The 18,060-nt window shown below is 38.0% G+C and overlaps 2 protein-coding genes across 2 annotated transcripts; both read right to left on the bottom strand.

Annotated features, from left to right (window-relative positions):
• Positions 1-346: 346 nt before the first annotated feature.
• smpd5 (sphingomyelin phosphodiesterase 5) lies at positions 347-11,365 on the bottom strand. Its single transcript, XM_067447892.1, has 8 exons — positions 11,181-11,365; positions 7,999-9,091; positions 7,081-7,156; positions 5,584-5,724; positions 5,366-5,455; positions 2,661-2,724; positions 2,364-2,523; positions 347-896 (listed from the first exon to the last, which is right to left on the bottom strand). The coding sequence occupies exons 2-8, from the start codon at positions 9,022-9,024 to the stop codon at positions 795-797; spliced, it is 1,659 nt and encodes a 552-aa protein (XP_067303993.1). The 5' UTR covers positions 9,025-9,091; positions 11,181-11,365; the 3' UTR covers positions 347-794.
• Positions 11,366-11,990: 625 nt separating this feature from the next.
• Positions 11,991-17,092, bottom strand: LOC137082612 (speriolin-like protein). The gene is made up of 4 exons (XM_067447905.1): positions 16,938-17,092; positions 16,612-16,785; positions 15,221-15,345; positions 11,991-13,342 (listed from the first exon to the last, which is right to left on the bottom strand). Exons 1-4 carry the CDS (start codon positions 17,041-17,043, stop codon positions 13,019-13,021), a joined length of 729 nt encoding a protein of 242 aa, XP_067304006.1. The 5' UTR covers positions 17,044-17,092; the 3' UTR covers positions 11,991-13,018.
• Positions 17,093-18,060: the final 968 nt, after the last annotated feature.

The following is an 18,060-nucleotide window of genomic DNA, read 5'->3' as shown; positions in this document are numbered from 1 at the left end:
TTTTTACGGTCTATGATTACAGCAATTAAAACAATTTGTAACATTACATTTGTAATGTTACTTTTATCCAACATGACTTGCATTTAAAAGTGTAATTTTTTTTAACGTGTAAATAATTATATAATCACATAGTCAATATTTCTGACAAGAAAATAAGGCCTTTGATTAGATTTCTCTTGGCCTGGTATTTTCTGAAATTCAAAAAACAACATCAGGATTGATCTAAAGTTGTTTTAAATTAGTTATGGTTCAAGAAAGACCAATATGCACATAATACAATAATACCTCTTCTCAGAGAGAACTGCAAAAAAAACACCTCAGAAAAAAAGTCAAGAAATGCATGCTATGAAAAAAAAAACTACCTTTTTATTAAAATATACTTCCAAAATAATTTCTGTGTCGTCATGAAAAAGTGTCATAAAAAAAAACAGAAATTGAACTAAGCGTGTCATATCTATCCACATTACTGGCACTGTACAGAGAGGATATGCATAGGAAAGAGTGACAGAAAGTCAGAACTATTGCTTTGTTCAAATAGTGATTCATAAAGTGATATTTGGTGTGTTTTCCCCCCACATGTCAAGCATTCAAAAATAATAAGACTTCTTATTTATTGATCCTTAAAAATAAATCTCTGGTCGTTTACTCACCCTCATGTTATTCCAAACCCATATGAGAATGAATAAATCATATTTTTTGGCTGAACTATTCCTCTAAAGCATTCATTACATTATCATAGGTATTTTAAAGTGTCAGCAGTCTGGTCCACTGTAAGCACACATGGCCTGATATCTTTACATCTCTTCTGAATCCAGAGACACAGACAGTCTAAAGCCCACAGGGATGTGGTCCGTCAGTCCAGCCAGCTGAGTCACGTATGTAAACTCTTCCACCTCCTACATAGGAAAAAGACAAAGATTTAAATACTGCAGGACTGATTTTTTCCAACGCTTAGGTAGGTTGTACGTGTCAAAGTAACATCCACATGGATGGCCGGACCCAAGGTGTCCCAGCAGAACATTGCCCAAAGCATCACACTGCCTCCGCCGGCCTGCCTTCTTCCCATAGTGCATCCTGGTGTCATGTGTTCCCCAGGTAAGCAACGCACACACACCTGGCCATCCACGTGATATAAAAGAAACCGTAATTCATCAGACCAGGGCACCTTCTTCCATTGCTCTGTGGTCCAGTTCTGATGCTCACGTGCCCACTGTTTGCACTTTTTGGCGGTGGACAGGGGTCAGCATGGGCACCCTGACTGGTCTGCACTTATGCAGCAGCCCCATACTCAACAAACTGTGATGCTCTGTGTATTCTGACACCTTTCTATCACAACCAGCATTAACTTCTGGAGCAGTTTGAGCTCCAGTAGCTCATCTATTTGATCGGACCACACGGGCCAGCCTTCGCTCCCCACATGCATCAATGAGCCTTGGCCGCCCATGACCCTGTCGCCGGTTCTCCACTGTTCCTTCCTTGGAGCTCTTTTGATAGACACTGACCACTGCAGACCGGGAACAGCCCACAAGAGCTGCAGTTTTGGAGATGCCAAATGACTTACTACTGCCGCCTACTGTCAGTTTTAGTTTCTTATTTAGAGTATCATTTCAAAAAAATAAAAAATAATTTCCACATTAATAAAAAAACATTAAAAGGTATGGTTCACCCAAAAAATGACATTTCTGTCATCATTCACTTTCCCTCATGGCTGTTGAAGCCTAAACGTTTATGCTTAGTAAATTCTAAGTTGAAATCAAATAAATATTATTTTTTCTAACACTACATTTTGTAATATCTATTTGAAGCGTTTCTCATTTAACACAATAATGACTCTGAATGATCTTTTGGGATAATGATATGTAAATATGATATGTATCAATATATCACACATTGATACAAATGATATGTATCAATGTGTGACTGATAATTTATATAATATAATATAATTGTGTAATTACCTTTCTTTTATTCCATGGTTAAACATAGTTGTTTAACTAATGTAAACAGCATTAGTTAACATGAACTAACAATATATACAACAATAAAGGATTTATTAATCTTAGTTAATATTATATTTAACATTATATTTAAAAACAATCATACTAAAAGTGCAACTGAACGTAGCCACAGCATTTGCACAAAAGATAAAGCGGACTTGACGTCTTTGACAGGCGGTGCAATGAGGAGGGACTTAACACTGGTTAAAACCGCGAATTCCTCTGGATTGAAACATTGTTGGAAATATGCGATAAATGTGGAACTATACATGATGTGCTTTTAACTAATGAGACCTGTGTTGTGTTGTGTTGTGTTGCCAATTACACTCTGAACCACAAACTTGTCATTCTTAGCAGGAAACGCACCGTTTTGCAGTGACTGGAGACGGAGCTCTCTCGATACAGAAGGTAATCGATCCGCCGACCCACCCAGGGCTGATCAGGCTCCGGATAAACCAGAGGAACGCCCTCGAGCGGCACCGGTGGAGATAAATACTCCTTGCGCAGTTCTTCACTTTCCAAAGTGCTACAGAGAAGATCAGTGACGGATCAGATTACAGAACACTGACTGAATCAAAACATGTTCAAACACAACAGATTTTTGTTTGTGAAGGCTTCATGTTATTATTACTGTTATTATTATTATTAATATCTATATCTCACCGCTGCAGGTTGTCTGGAGTCCTCATGTTCTCATCATAGAGCGTTGGCTGTTCCAACAGGGTTCCTACAAATAAAACCATATATAAAGAATGAAAAGAAACAACATCCTAATAGTAATATGCAAATTATAGTTAGGCATTACATTGCAAAATGGAATGAAATTCATAAATAAAAACACTACAAGTTTTTTTTTAACCACAGAACATCTGAAACGGCAACTTTCAACTCCAAAATGTACATGTTCATTTCAAATGTGATTAAGACACTGTTATTAAGATGTGTTTTGGTCAATCGGATCAAAGTGGACAACACTAAAAACAGCTGTAAACGGGTCTAAAACGATTTGAGCGTGTCCATTTTCAACCAATCCCAGAGGTAGTTGAAATCACATTTGGCCAGATTGCTTTTGTAGTGTGAATATTCATGTGGCTGAATGTGTTCGAACCAAGCAGAAACCTCCCCCAGATTCCTTTGAAGCCAATACAGGAGTAAGTTAAACTGCAATTCATCGACTGGCCACTAGAGGCAGGCTCCAGAAGGGACCAGAATCTCATTGAGCCCCATGTTAAAATGCCCAACTTTACAGCAGAAAAAAACATGTTTACAGCCTGGTAAAAAATTATGGTTTTGGTTCCTTGCAGCTAATTTTGCCCTTCATGACTGTGAGGGGATGATTTTTTTTTTTATAACTCATTCTTTAAATTATATAAAGCATTAAAGTTCAGCATAATTAAGGTGTGGACTTTCAGCCGCCGTCTGTTAGTCATCGTGTCACCTCAGCTCCGCCCGCGGCCTGCCGCTTTGCCCATTTTCTGTTATTTGGGAGTGACCCGCAATGTGTTGTCAGGATGTCAACGGTCAGCTCGTCCCTACTTTACGCTTCAAAACTGTACTTTAAAATCCTTTGGGTGACGTCACAGACACTATGGGTGACGTTTACAGTCTATGGTTTGAACAGCTACAAAAGACGCCTACTCTCCGCCTACCGACCTAATGCATAAATATTTATTTATTTATTTATTGTTGTTTATTTGAACAGGGGCAGATACAAAATCCATGTCAATCCACCATCAACGTCCAGAAACCAGTTAGCACCAAAAAATATATCAGATAAACACATGTCCTTAAACTCACAGAGGGTCACACTTCACATACTCCCCTCATACGGCATGATCACACTGCTGCTACTGTAAGAACCAGCTTTTTGTTACTTTTTTAAAGGCGGACAGTTTAGTTAAAGTTTTTATATTTGTTGGAAGCCAATTCCACAGATTGGCTCCTTTCACAGAAAAAAACATTTTGGGCAAAAGATGTTTTACAAAAGGGAACTTTACAGTCTCCACATGTAGCAGCTCTTGTTGATCTAGAAAATTCCAATCTGTTGACAAATTTACACAGCGGCTCAGGTGCAAGTCCAGTCAAACCTTTAAAAAAACAACGTTATGCGTCTAAGATTAACAAATTTTAAGATTTTATGTTTACTTAAAAATGGTGAAATCGAATAGGCTTGTTATCTAAATTTTTTAGTGCACGGTTATAAAGCCTCTCAATAGGCTTTAGAGGAGTGTGGCTAGTCAGGGACCAAACAGTGGTGCAGTATGACAGGTGAGACAGGATCATAGCGTTCAGAAACACACGAGCACATTCAAATGTCAAATGGCTCCTGATCATTCTGAAACAATTCATGCTGGCCTTCATTTTTTCTTGAGATTTTTTTAATATGACATAAAATTTAGCTGAGAATCTAAAATTACTCCTAAATATTTTTCTTGTTCTACCTGATTGATGAGTTCACCATTCATTTTAATGTTAAGATCATTTATTATCCGTGTTCTTTTTATAGAAAAGCCAGAATGGTTTTAAACATAGTTGGCTGGAGACCTAAATTTGGCTTGACGACGAAATACATACCAAGCACAATGTTCTTCCACCATTCCTGATTTTTAACACACACACACACACACACACACACACACACACACACACACACACACACACACACACACACACACGTTGGTCTATGTGGTTTACAGGGACTCTCCATAGGCGTAATGGTTTTTATATTGTACAAACCGTATTTTCTATCCCCTTACACTGCCCCTGCCCCTAAACCTACCCATCACAGGAAACATTCTGCATTTTTACTTTCTCAAAAAAACATCATTTAGTATGTTTTTAAGGCAATTTGAATTATGAGGACATTTGATATGTCCTCATAAACCACATTTATAGTGTAATACCAGTGTAATACCCATGTAGTTAAACAAATTTGTGTCCTCATAAACCACATAAACAGGCTCACACACACACACACACACACACACACACACACACACACACACACACACACACACACACACACACACACACACACACACACACACACCCCGTTCGGCTGGTCTTGTGGCTTTCAGAGCAGAAGCGAAAGCTGCTGCTCTCTGTGCTGTTTTCTCGTCGTCTCCGTGTGTGTTCATTAGTAAATTGCACAAGCTTATTTTATCTATTAGATTAGAAGATCTGAAAACGCCCATACATTAACCCCAAAAAATAAAGACAGAGGTGATTGAAAGTGGACAAAAGAGACGGATTAGAACACCAGATGTGAACAGGAAATGTGTCTCCCTCGTTTACTTGTAATATATTAAACCAAAACGCATCTTAATACCAGGTGTGAACAGGGCCTAAAAAGCAAATGAGAGCGTTACCAATGACCCAGGGCTTCTCTTTTCCGGGTCCAGCTCTGCAGGGGTCTGTATATTCCTCAAACACACTATGGCTTTGCTCCAGCCTGTCATCTAGTAAAAACAGGTGAAAGACACATGAAAATGCAGATTTAATGAGGTATTTTTTTCTGAACTTCCTTTGCATAAATATTGATATTTAATCAAGATGCACAGTATGTGGTGTGTTGATCAGTACATACCAGGAGAGCTGTTGTCGAAGTTAAAATCCCCACAAAGCACGTCAAACATCACCATTTCATCTTCTCGTCTGGTCACTGCTTGAAACTCACTGATCCATTTGGTCAACATGTTAAGCTGCTCAAAGCGTATCTCTCCATCCCCTGATCAAACACCAGAAATCTCTTGATATTTGATAATAAGCATATTATTATACATATTTATGGAATTTTTAGTATAATTAGATGTGCAATTATAATTAGTACATTCAAACTGACGGCAAAACAATAATACTCAAGTATGCAGGAAACAATCCATCTTGACCACTGGGATTCTAGACAATTTAAATGGATTCGATTACATTACACAAATGATCCAAAAATGTATTTTCTAGCATTATTTATGTATCCTTATTTATGTATCTCCATTTAAGATCTGAGAGCTTTGGTGCAAGTGATAACGTTTTTATCTCAAGCTATCATATGAAGTCATATGGATGGATGATAGACTACTGTTTTGATGCTTTTATGTCACTTTAATGCTGTTTTTGTCCTTTTCAGAGCAGACATGGTCACTATTCTGCCGTTATATGGCAGAGTTTCTCTAACTGGAGTTTGTGAGTTGACAAAAACCTAATAATGAATTAAATCCTAATTATTTTATTATTATTTTATAAATTAATACAATAATTCAATAAAAAAATCTAAATAAAACACTAAAAAGCTAATAATTATTGAATTATTAAAATTATTAAAACTAAAATTTTATTTGTATTATTTTATAAATAAATAAATGAAATCATAAAAATAAAATAAAGACAATCCAAATACAACACTTAAAGCTCCACTGTGTGATATTTTCCCCCATCTAGCGGTGTAAAGGTATATGACCATCCAGAGAATATTAGTTTCTGTTCCTCTCAATTCTGATTTCGTTTCAACTCCTACGGTGGCCGATTTAGTCCAAGATTAACATGGCAATCCCCCTCTTCACATTCGGCACGGTGCCATCGAGTGTTAAAACGCGAAAGGCGAAGCTTGAATTTACGGGTATGTCCCTCTTTGGCTAATGTACTTTCAAGATGGAGGAGCAACATGGCGACCGGCATTCGAACCCCTCACCCGTATGTATTTTCAATGGCATATTATAAACTTACGAGAATACTTTATTACTTGAAAGAAGTAAATATACATTAATGAGGACATTTTTGAAGGAACTAAGTGTTTTTAGCTAAGAATAAACTAAAAAAGTTACACAGTGTAGCTTTAAAAGAAAAAAAAAAGTTGTTGTTTATACACCAGAGAACATAAATAATTATTTAAATATTATTATAAAATCTCAGGGAGAATTCAAGCAAATATTTAGAGCAAGTAAATATCTTAAAAGAGAGGCTGACAAAAAAGTTTGCGAATCCCTGCTAAGAGTATAAATAACAGCATACAAGTTTGGAACGACATGACGGTGAATACACAAACATTCCTTTTATGGGTGAACAATTTCTGTAAATGCAACACACTTGCCTTCAGGAGCGTGCAGATGAGTGCAGTTAATATACCCAACCATTTTCTTTTCACCTTTTTGTAACCCTAGTTCCACCTTGTGAGAAAACAATTTGGTTTAGGCACACGTTTTAGTTTAGTTAGTTTAAGGCCCCGATATACTTCAAGCAAAATAGAAGAACAAATCATTTTAAACAAAGTTTGTTTCGAGAGTTTTGTAAACAAATTCCAAACTAAGGTCCAGCTGGTAAACTACCATTGGTCTGTGACGATTACGTAAGGTAGGTGTGGCTCTGAGGCTCCGCCTTCTAAGACTCATTTCTTCTATTCGGTCCATCGAGATCAGATGCAAGTAAAACATGAACACGCTGGAGGAGAGCTGCTGCACAGCAGAATTTGAATTTGTCTCATATTTGATGAAGTTTGCATCATTGATCTTTTTAAAAATACGTTTCTGTTGAAAAATCGGGTAAATTAGCAATATAGCAGGTGAATTTAATGTTGTAATATGTGAACTATAAATGCCTTTCTCCACTTATGTTCTATGATGTTTAAAGCGTTTCTAAGGTTGGCAGACTGAGATGGTGAACGGGAACATTATTATTATTATTAGCTGTTTGATAATGTAGTCAAGCAAAAGGCTAATCCTATTAATTACCATTATGAGTCCAATGTTGTAAAGAGCGATAGCTTTGTGCAGTGTCCTGTTTACTACAGTAAAGTTGAGCGAGTGGATCTCTGAGCTGGTGTGATTGAGTGGAGGCGGGGCTAATTAGAATATTCATGGTTCCGCGTAAAAAAAGCAGTAAGGGTTACATTCAAGCTATTTTAAGGCATTTTTTCCACAAAACTTTGCTGTGAGTTTACCGGGGCCTTTCATTTCCAAACCTATATATGAAACATCATAGATCAAAAGATGGATTAAAATGGATGCCTTACCTTTACAGCAAGCAGGCCTTTGGCAGCCAATGCGTCCTCTCCTCGGCTGTTTGGAAAGCAGTGGTACTGAGCCTCCATCACGGGATAGCGACTGGCCAGGAGCAAACCACTGTTAAAAAACTTAAAAGAGGAGCACGTTCCAGCAGGCTGGCAGGCGTAAACGCCAACGTCATAGAGAACATGTTCGTAAAGAGTCCCAAGAGCCCGTGTGAGCTTCAGAGCGGCTCTCTTATCGAAAACCTCCTGGAGGCAAACTATATCCACAGAGGATGGGAACAAAGTGGACACTTCCATCAGCATGTCTCCGTCTCTTAAGGGACGAGGCGGATGCTTGTGTTGGTTGGAGTTCTGGATGCAGTTGGGTTTGGGAAGCTGCTGCTGGTTTGGGCCATTGGTTTCATCCACTTCAGTCACGTCCTTCTGACCTGCGATGGAAAAGTCTACAGATCCGTACGAGGACGGGGTCAGTTGCGGCATCAGGCTGCTAGAGGGGGTAATGGTGCCACAGCTACTAGGGGAATCTATCAAAATACGGATGTGCGGACGAGTGACACCCTGCACGATGCTTTTCCCGATGAAAGATGCACGCTTTTGTGTATGCCCGAGGTTGTTGAAGCGCGCTACGCCGTCAGGCAACAGACACAGATTGCCTGTCAGAAACCCAAAACTGACCTTCCTCGTCTCCTCCCATCTAGCATTACGATCCTCCGTGTGAATGATCTGCACCTGATGGCGGTACGAAAACGGCCGGCGAACGGCCTGGATTGGCGCCCATAGTATGAACCCCAAGAGGGCGAATGGCGTGGAGAGTATAAACAGGATGAAGAACAGGACGGAGCCAAAGACGACCTTTAGCGGGTGGAGATAGCACTCCTGTTCCCGCCTCCACATGCGCTCCAGACGGGTGGAGATGCAGACGGCGAGGAGGCGGTCCAGGAACCAGAAACACGGGAAGATGAGACTCCATCCTACAGCATGGAGACCTTCCAAAAAACAATTGGGGAAAGGAGACTCTCTTAAAGACATGCCTCAGCGCCGCACACCACTGAAAGAAGCCTTCTCATCTCAGATCTTCCTCATAACCCCTTGAACTCTGTAGCAAAATTACAAACAAGGTGATAATGTTAGAATGTTCGCAACATTAGGAAAGTGAAAAGCTAAATATTTGCCTAGTCAGTTGATTGTATGAACCAGGGTTATTATTGTTAAAAGAATAGTTCACCCAAATATGATTATCCCATAATTAACTCACCCGCCTCAATCCATCCTAGCTGTATACTTTCTTATTTCAGCCCGAACACAATCAATTATATTAAATAATCAGGGTTATATTAAATAATATCCTGCAAAAATCCTATAATTTAACTAACACAACTCTGTCTGTCGGGTACTATACTCGGGCCAGGATATTATTTAAATGATTTCTCCCTGTGGTATATCATTTATGGAATTTAACCCTGTAGTTAAAATCAAGTGGTCTATTTGTGGTTTTTGAATATGCTTTAAGACAAACTATGTTAACCACTGACGTTCTAAGTTGTTCAGTCCTTTCTAAGGATACTGATTTTTAGAAGGCAGCCTGTCAAGACAACTGTCAAGCAAAAAGCTAATCATATTAATTACGGTTATGTGTCCGCCGTTGGAGAAAGCGATACATAAAATGCTAATAATTATTTTTGCAAATAAACATAAATCTACATATTCCTGCATAAATAAATGCTAATGAGGAGGTGTCAACAGTCATCAGCCAATAGGGCATATAGACAGCCTTCTGATGTTTTAAATGTAAATGTAATATTTGAATATTCAAATTTGGAGGTGGGAGGAGGTGTCAAAACATCAGAAGGCTGTCTATATGCCCTATTGGCTGATGATTTGCTATTAACAAAAACAATAACAGTATCTCAATGATACTAAAATAACCCTGTTTCACACAGCAGTCAAAATGTCAGACACACAATTCTGACTATTTTCCATGTTAGAATTATTATTTTTTTAAAGTATAAAACTTTATCAATTTAAAAAATGGACAACTAGCTGTGACTAGTCTGTCTTAACGAACACCCAGAAAAATACAAATAAAATCCTCTCAGAGAAGTTGAGAACCTCTCTATACATACATTGGTGAATGGCTTGTTGACTATCCCTTTTTCTTTTCAATGCATTTGTTCCGCGAATTACTCAAACAAATGATCTCCATGTAGCCTGTTGAACAGGAGAAACATGTTCTCATAACCTTAGGATGGATTTTTTTAATGCATCTACTCATTTATGTGCAATGAAGTACGTTTCAGTTTTCAACTGGCAAGTTTTCAAATCGTAGGTCACCAATCTTTTACATTTACATGCATGCATTTAGCAGACTTGTATACATTTCATGGGAATCGAACCCATGACCTTGGCGTTAAATGTAAAAAACAAATGTATAATGCACAAAAACACCTCCTTCCGCTCCAAAATTGAGTTTCTTCAAACGCTCAACATTTCACAACTCTCTGTATCTGATATCACCCAGGTGCTAGGATATGTCCGACTCATTGGGTTTCTGAATGAGGGAACTCACCCATAAAAATGCTGTCAGCAAAAAACAAACAAAACAAAAAAACACTCCAGTACAACGGGATACTATAAAACGTATCAAATGTTTATGAGATAAAAATCAGAGGATCTTGGTGCATTTCTGCCAGCAGCCCTGGTTAATTCGTGAGTATGTAGGCTACTGCAGTAACACTAGTATGGCAGTATGCTATTCTGGAGCCAATAGTGCACTGGAGATTAGAGACTTATATCAGGGATCTGCTGTCAAACTGCATAGGCTACTCCGGACTAATACCTATTGATGTATCGATCGAGAGCATATACTACAGTGATATGATCCAAAGCACAATGATCAATAATGCAATCAGATGCATGTAATTGCATTCCAGGAAACAGGTTGAAACATGCACTGGATCCAATGCAACAACACGAACGCCACACGTGTGTTCACGTCATCCTGCATCTGCGCGAAATTATCATATTATAATTATCTCTCTCTCTCTCCCTCTCGACTAAACCCCGTTACCGCTTTCTGTAATCTACCTACAATCACGTGACACTGGTGACCAGATCCCGGTTAGCTGGGCGGATAATAGCAGCAGTCGCGCGCTGGTGAAGTTTACCTGTCTTATCTGGGCACTTACCTGACTCGGTTTGTGGCGCACGACAGGCTTTGCTGTGAACATGAGCTGATGTTGCGGTCAGTCCGTGTATTTGGACACCTTTCTGATTCAGTGAAACCGGTTCATTTAGTCTCTCTGCTGCTGCCCGTGTCCCTCCAGCGGTTTCGACACGCACGCATACAATATAATGGGTCATGCGCGCGCCCGGCATCCACATCCCCGTGTTTGCGCGCTTCCGCAAAGCCCTTCCGCGGAAACTGACTTTGTCTTTGTTTTTGTTTTTTTAATTTTTGCAAATGTACCTTTCATACAATGTAAATACAATATATGTTGAAGCTTGAACATAGTATTATTGTAACTGTTGTAACGAAGGGACCCATATTTGAATACAATATGCATATACTTCGTTTTAGCTGATGGCTAGATAAAGTGAAACAGCTACTATAAGGTCTTGAAAAATATATGTTTCATCATATATGTGACCCTGGACCACAAAACCAGTCATACGGCTCCATTAAAAAAAAGAGCTATACATAAAGCTGAATAAATAAGCTTATAAAGGATATGACAATATTTGGCTGAGATCCAAATATATATAAAAAAAAATCTGGATTCTGAAAAATCTGGTACAAAAAAATGAGCAAAGCCTCTTTAAAGTTGTCCAAATGAAGTCCTTAGCAATGCTTTTTACTATTAATGGTAATTTTTAAATTTATTTATGGTAGGAAATGTACAAAATATCTTCATGGAACAAGATCTTTTTACTTAATATCCTTATCATATTTGGCATACAATGTATCACAAATATACCTGTACGACTTAGGACTGGTCTTGTAGCACAGGGTCACATATCTGCCAAAATATCATAATTGTTTTGTTTTTATGTATTAAATGGGCTAAAGAATTTAAATTAAAGCAAGCATAGGGATAGTTCACCCAAAAATGAAAATGTATTCATTACTTACTCACCCTCAGGCTTTTCGAAACCTTCATGAGTTTCTTTGTTTTGTTGAACACAAAAGCAGATATTTTTAAAGAAAATTGGTAACTAGACAGTAGCCAATGACTTCTATAGTAGGAAAACTAATACCGCATGGAAGTCAATGGCTTCGCAATGTGACAATGACAAGCAAACTGCTGGGAATCTCATTAATACGTTAGGAGAGCATATATACAAATAGAGAGTAATAAATAAAGCCAACATTATTGTGCAGGATAAAAGGCATCCCTTATATCATGCTTTTGAACTACTGCCATCTGGTCGGCGGTATTGTGTTCCCAGATGCATGAAAAACAGGTCCAAACTATCTTTTGTTCCCCAAGCAATCAGAATTTTGAATTCATCCTCCAATGTTGATTGATGGTCAGCTGGTCTGGTTATCTTATCTTAAACTCTAAAGTAGATTTATTTGTTTTAAATTATGATTGTGTATGCCAGTTATGAAATCTTAATGTCTGTGTGAGTATGGTGCATATGTACTTTCCCTAAGGGCATAAATAAACTGACTAACTAATGGCTGCCGTCAACTGTCTAGTGAATACATAATACATGTTTATAAAGTTTTAACTTAGTGGAACCATTTTTGTTGAAGGTGGGAAGAAAAAATGCACTATATAATCCAGATAAAATTCATGGTGTTGTTCATGGTGTAGTTTCTTATTCAGTGAAGAGTTACTATTGGCATGTCAGACCAATGATTTGAAGTTTGATTTAAATCATGCGTCCTGCCGATCAAGTGAAAACATTCAAGTGTTTGTTTTCTTTCCATTCACCTCCAGACTCAGTGTTTTCTTGCTATTCTATGTTGTTTATTTCCAGGAAAGAAGCAAAGCAGGATGGGATGTTGATGGAGATGTTTCTACCACAGGAACAGGCTCCGTCCATCCAGTCGTGCCATGAAACACAAGCAGCTGAGCAGCAGCAGAAGATCTTTCAGCAACCTGGACGGCGCGGTTTCAACAATCACCCTGCGCAGAAACTCGGGGTTGGTGTAGGCCGGTTCCTTGGCGTCAGCCGTCCCCTTCAGGATCCCGTAGGTGTTGACGATGAACTCGCTGAAGGGAGGGTGCAGACTCATGTTATAGCCCAGCATATGAAGCCTGTCCATAATCGCCATGTGTCTCCCCAACAGCTGGACCTTATAAGCGTCATCCACCATCCCGGTCAGGGGGTGAACGGAGACCTGATGTTAAATAATGAATGAGACACAAAACATCACACAGGTTCATCTCTGAATCTACAGCCAGAAAACGCTCTGTTTAACATCTAGTTAATAATTACACAATACCACTTGCATTTGTAGGGGGAATGTGAATGAACCGCTTATAGTTGTCTGCATATTAAACTAAATTTAAAAAAGCATTTTAAAAGGGTCATATAATGGCACTTTTACAAGCTGATTGTATGGAAATGTGTGTTGGCAGTGCCTGTACACAACCATCCTATAATGATAAAAATCCATCAAGTGTTTTTTTTAATCTCCTTATATGTTTTCCCCTGTCTCATATCGAGCCCCTCCCACGACTGTTGATTGACAGCAGCGTTTCAGCTCAGACCCACCCTGAGCGTGCTCAAGCTGTCGTCGTCATTTCCGCCATTGTTGATACGCTGGAGCAGAATGGCGTCTAAGCGATTGTGGTGTTCTGTTCTTGGGTGTAATAATGAACACAGCAGTCATTCTGATGTTCCTAAATCCGAACCGCTGAAGACGCAGTGGCTGAGTTTTGTTTTCGTCAATGCTTTTATGTTTGCGCGAACCGCAAAGCATTTCTCACCAGACAGCTTTATAACCGAGGGTCAGTAACTTATAAAGCAGGTTTTGCTAAGAAGCTGCTCCTGGATAAATTATTCAGATCCGTACCAGCTTTTTTCGTTTTCCTGCTGCCCCTCCAGAAGTGAGTGTAGTTTGGAACGCTTAACAATGAATACGGCTAAAGTGGGTAAGTTAAACTACGGCATGCTTTCTATGTATGATGTTCTCAATATAATTCATAATCCCAATGAACAATGAACATCACGTTATGGTTATTGTGTTATTACAAACTGTGTACGCTGGTTTTCAAGTTAACGTGGATGTGGTAACATTACACTAAGCTTAATTATGTAGATGGTTTATAACGGTGTCTGTTACTGTAAAAAAAATGGTGTTGTATCAGTTATTACAATGTCGGTCTCTGGATCGATCACATGATCCGCTCTGCGCTTTTCATGGCTCTGGATCGATCACATGATCCGCTCTGCACTATCATGTCTCTGGATCGATCACATGATCCGCTCTGCGCTACCATGTCTCTGGATCGATCACATGATCCGCTCTGCGCTATCATGTCTCTGGATCGATCACATGATCCGCTCTGCGCTATCATGTCTCTGGATCGATCACATGATCCGCTCTGCGCTATCATGTCTCTGGATCGATCACATGATCCGCTCTGCGCTATCATGTCTCTGGATCGATCACATGATCCGCTCTGCGCTTTTCATGTCTCTGGATCGATCACATGAGCCGCTCTGAATCGTTCCCTATCCCCTGTATAGTGCACTATGTGCCATTCACAGTAAATGTGTGAACAAGTGACTGATTTCAGCCGCAGCTTCAGTGTCTGTTTTTAATGTAGCGGCGGGGCTTCAGATTCTAGAGAGTATTTGATTGGACAGAAAATGAGAAGATGAGAAGCTGATGCGCAGAGTGATGTCATCAAAATCATTGATCCTTATTGGTGGAAGTGAGAGACTGTAAGTTTTGAATGCTTATTAGCTTCTAAATGTGAATCTTGTCATTGTTTTGGAGCACAGTAGCTTACAGATAACAATAATGGTAATATATTCATACTAAAAGCCATGATTTCATGGGGACTTTAAGAGTCACAAAATTACACATTTCAGCTTTAAAGTCCTGATGACAAGATTGCATTTTACAATGACTGGCATTCAGCACTAAATTAATATTTTTAAAAGTCTTTTCTGTAAGATTTCTAATAAATATTCGTAAAAAATGAATACAATCAATTCAATTCTTATCGCTGTCAATCTACATGTGCCTCAATGACGTCCCGCTCACCTGCTCTATTTTATCTCGTATGTTCTGCACGGTGAATCCATACAGTCCAGACTGTTCCTGGAAAACATGTGAGAGGATTCGACGGTCCAGCTGGAAGGCAATTTCACCCAGTAACCTGCTGTGATCTGTGGGAATTAACCAGATTAACCATCAGACCACAGAAGAACAGAAGAGGATCGGCTTTAGCTTTCGCTTTAAAAGTTCAAATTCATTGTTTAATTAAAAATACATCAAAACGAAATCTGAAATAAAAGATACATGAAACAAATCTGCAGTAGTGTCTTATAATAGTAGCACTGTTTCACACAGCAGTCAAAAGTTTAGACTCACAACTATAACTAGAATAATAGTAATAAAAAACTGAAATAACACACATGGAAGAAAGTCTGGGGATGATGTAATGATTCAAATATGGCACAAATTTAAAGTCTCTTATATTTGAGCTTCATAACTTGTGTTATTTTCTTTCACTGTCTGCTCAAGCTCAAAAATAAAATAATACTTCGTAACATTTATTTTATTTTTGTAAAGATATGTATAGACATTTTACTTTTCCACTAATATTTGAATTATTTTATATTTTCCATTTACTTTTTTATTGGTTTTTACTTCTTTTTTTAAATTCTATATAGCCTTTATTCAGTTTTGTTGTACGTTTTAGTGTTTATAAATAATGAAAAATGAAATGAAAATAAATGAAAAAGATAAATGTTTCCTTTGCAACTAACTGAAATAAAATGAGTGTTTTTATATAGCCTATATTCATTGGTAACACTTTACAGTGACATTAGTTCTACAGCATTTATTAATCTTAGTTAATTTTAATTTTCTCTACATTTACTACTACTTTTAAGATCAAAATTTGTATCTGCTGACATTAGCTAATGAATGCATTATATGCTGTATATTGCATATTGTTAGTTCATGCATTAGGCAAGGCTAGTTTATTTAAATAGCACATTTCATACTCAGTGGTAAGTCAAAGTGCTTTACATAGAAAAGCTATTAAAATAGTGATAGAATAATCCCATTATAAACATAAGAAATAAAAATACCATGTATAAGAAATAAAAATAATAATCATATTTAACTAAAGGCTAAAATACTATTCCTGACTAAATTCGGTAAAATTTACCTAAATTTAAATTTACTCTGTCTGAACAGAAAAGTCTGAGATTTTTGGTCTGAGACACCAGTAGCAGCCCGGCTTCCTGGGGACCTCCTGCCCTTCAGTAGGAGTTTTTTATGACCTCCAATCCCTCAATGGAGTTAAGTTATCACCATTAACAAATGAGACCTTATTGTAAAGTGTTACCATTTGATTTGATTCGAGTTCAAGTAATGTAAATGCTTTTGTACAGTAACCCTGGTGTGTAATGACGGTTGCACACCTCTGAGTGTGTGGTGTGTGAAGGAGCAGCTGGGCAGCGCCTCACGATTGACAGCTGAAGCGTCCGCGGGCCACAGGGTGACGGGTGAGGACGTCTTATGGGCTCTTTTCAGCAGCTCATCACTGAATCTGCTCTCATCCAGAGGGGCGCTCCACTCGATGTTCGATCTCCTGTCTGAATTACAGTCACAATGAAATTGAGCTTTTACAATAAAAATTATTAGTTAATTAACTCAAACTCTGCCAAAGTTACCTTATGTTTCTTCATCAATATTAAATACACATTTTTCAATGGGGCAAAAAAACAAACTAAGTCTGATTTCCTACCTGTAGGAATGATCATCAGTCCATCGGTTGATGTAAATCTGTTCAGCTCAGCATTTTCTTCAACATCCAAATGATCCATTTCATGACAGAGTTCCTCAACATCCATTCGCAATGAACTGTTTTTGTCAATTTTTGTCTCTACCAGACCAAACACAAATGATTTGACTTCTGTCTTTGAGAAAAGCACAAGAATCAGAACCGGAATGCTACTGTGATGTCATCATTGGAACCTGAATGTAACTAGATGAGAAAAAATGTCAAAAACAATGAGTTTGTTCCTTAAAAAAGTGTCTTTATTACTTTCTTAAGTGTAAAATGAAATGCACAAAAACACCAAGAACTGATCACATAAACAGAAGTACAGCAGAGGGGAAAATGAATCAGTGTATTTGCTTGTGATTATCTAAAAATAACACTGATCGACAGGACATGCAAATATAGAAAAGATCATATAAATGAGCCTGTGAGCAGAGACTAAAGCTTCACATTGTTATCAGTGCTGTCCAATCCATTACTCGCATCTAACATAAAAGTTTGTAAATATATATATACACACACACACACACACAAACACACACACATACAAACTTTTATGTTAGATCTCATCATGGTCCTCTTCATTTAGGGGTCAAAAGTGACCAAAGCCTTGAAATGTAATTTTTTCCCCCAGGAAAACCAATTTAATATAATTTTGCCCAATAATATTTTTTTTTTTACTATTATTTAGAATTGTTAGGGTATTTTATGATACTATGCAATAATTTCTATCAGCTATTTTTCCCCATTAAATGTTTCCCTTTCATCTATTTGTTCTAATATATCTTTAAATTATTTTTCAATTCAAGCAGTATTCCATATTAAAATAGAGACAAGGCATTTAAAATCCCATTTTTGGAGGTAGATTCGTGCTATCTGGTGGGAGTAAAACAAGAAAAACTGATGTAATGCCCTAATGTAACCACTACCTTCATATCTGTACAGCTGTATTCCTATATAATGGCTTTTAAATTCACTTGTGTTTTTAGACATAAGACATGGACATTTGGATTTATTCAGAGACATTCTCAAATACTACTTTTTTTTTTTTAGGCGGGGGGGGTTGAAATGTTGAAATTTAAAGTGT

Source organism: Pseudorasbora parva, chromosome 7 (assembly GCF_024679245.1).
Source record: "Pseudorasbora parva isolate DD20220531a chromosome 7, ASM2467924v1, whole genome shotgun sequence".
In the NCBI taxonomy this organism is placed as follows: domain Eukaryota; kingdom Metazoa; phylum Chordata; class Actinopteri; order Cypriniformes; family Gobionidae; genus Pseudorasbora; species Pseudorasbora parva.
Note: the sequence above shows the minus strand (reverse complement) of the source record. Positions and strands in the feature narration are given on the sequence as shown.

Excerpts from the sequence above, each read along its gene's own strand:
- smpd5 (XM_067447892.1), bottom strand. The coding sequence starts at position 9,024 with ATGTCTTTAAGAGAGTCTCCTTTCCCCAATTGTTTTTTGGAAGGTCTC. Across the intron at positions 2,725-5,365 it reads AGAGAAGCCCTGGGTCATTG|GAACCCTGTTGGAACAGCCA; the intron begins GTAACGCTCTCA and ends TTTTATTTGTAG. Across the intron at positions 897-2,363 it reads TCTCCAGTCACTGCAAAACG|GAGGTGGAAGAGTTTACATA; the intron begins GTGCGTTTCCTG and ends TTTCCTATGTAG.
- LOC137082612 (XM_067447905.1), bottom strand. The coding sequence starts at position 17,043 with ATGGATGTTGAGGAACTCTGTCATGAAATGGATCATTTGGATGTTGAA. Across the intron at positions 15,346-16,611 it reads CACACACCACACACTCAGAG|ATCACAGCAGGTTACTGGGT; the intron begins GTGTGCAACCGT and ends TAATTCCCACAG. Across the intron at positions 13,343-15,220 it reads TACGAGATAAAATAGAGCAG|GTCTCCGTTCACCCCCTGAC; the intron begins GTGAGCGGGACG and ends ATTTAACATCAG.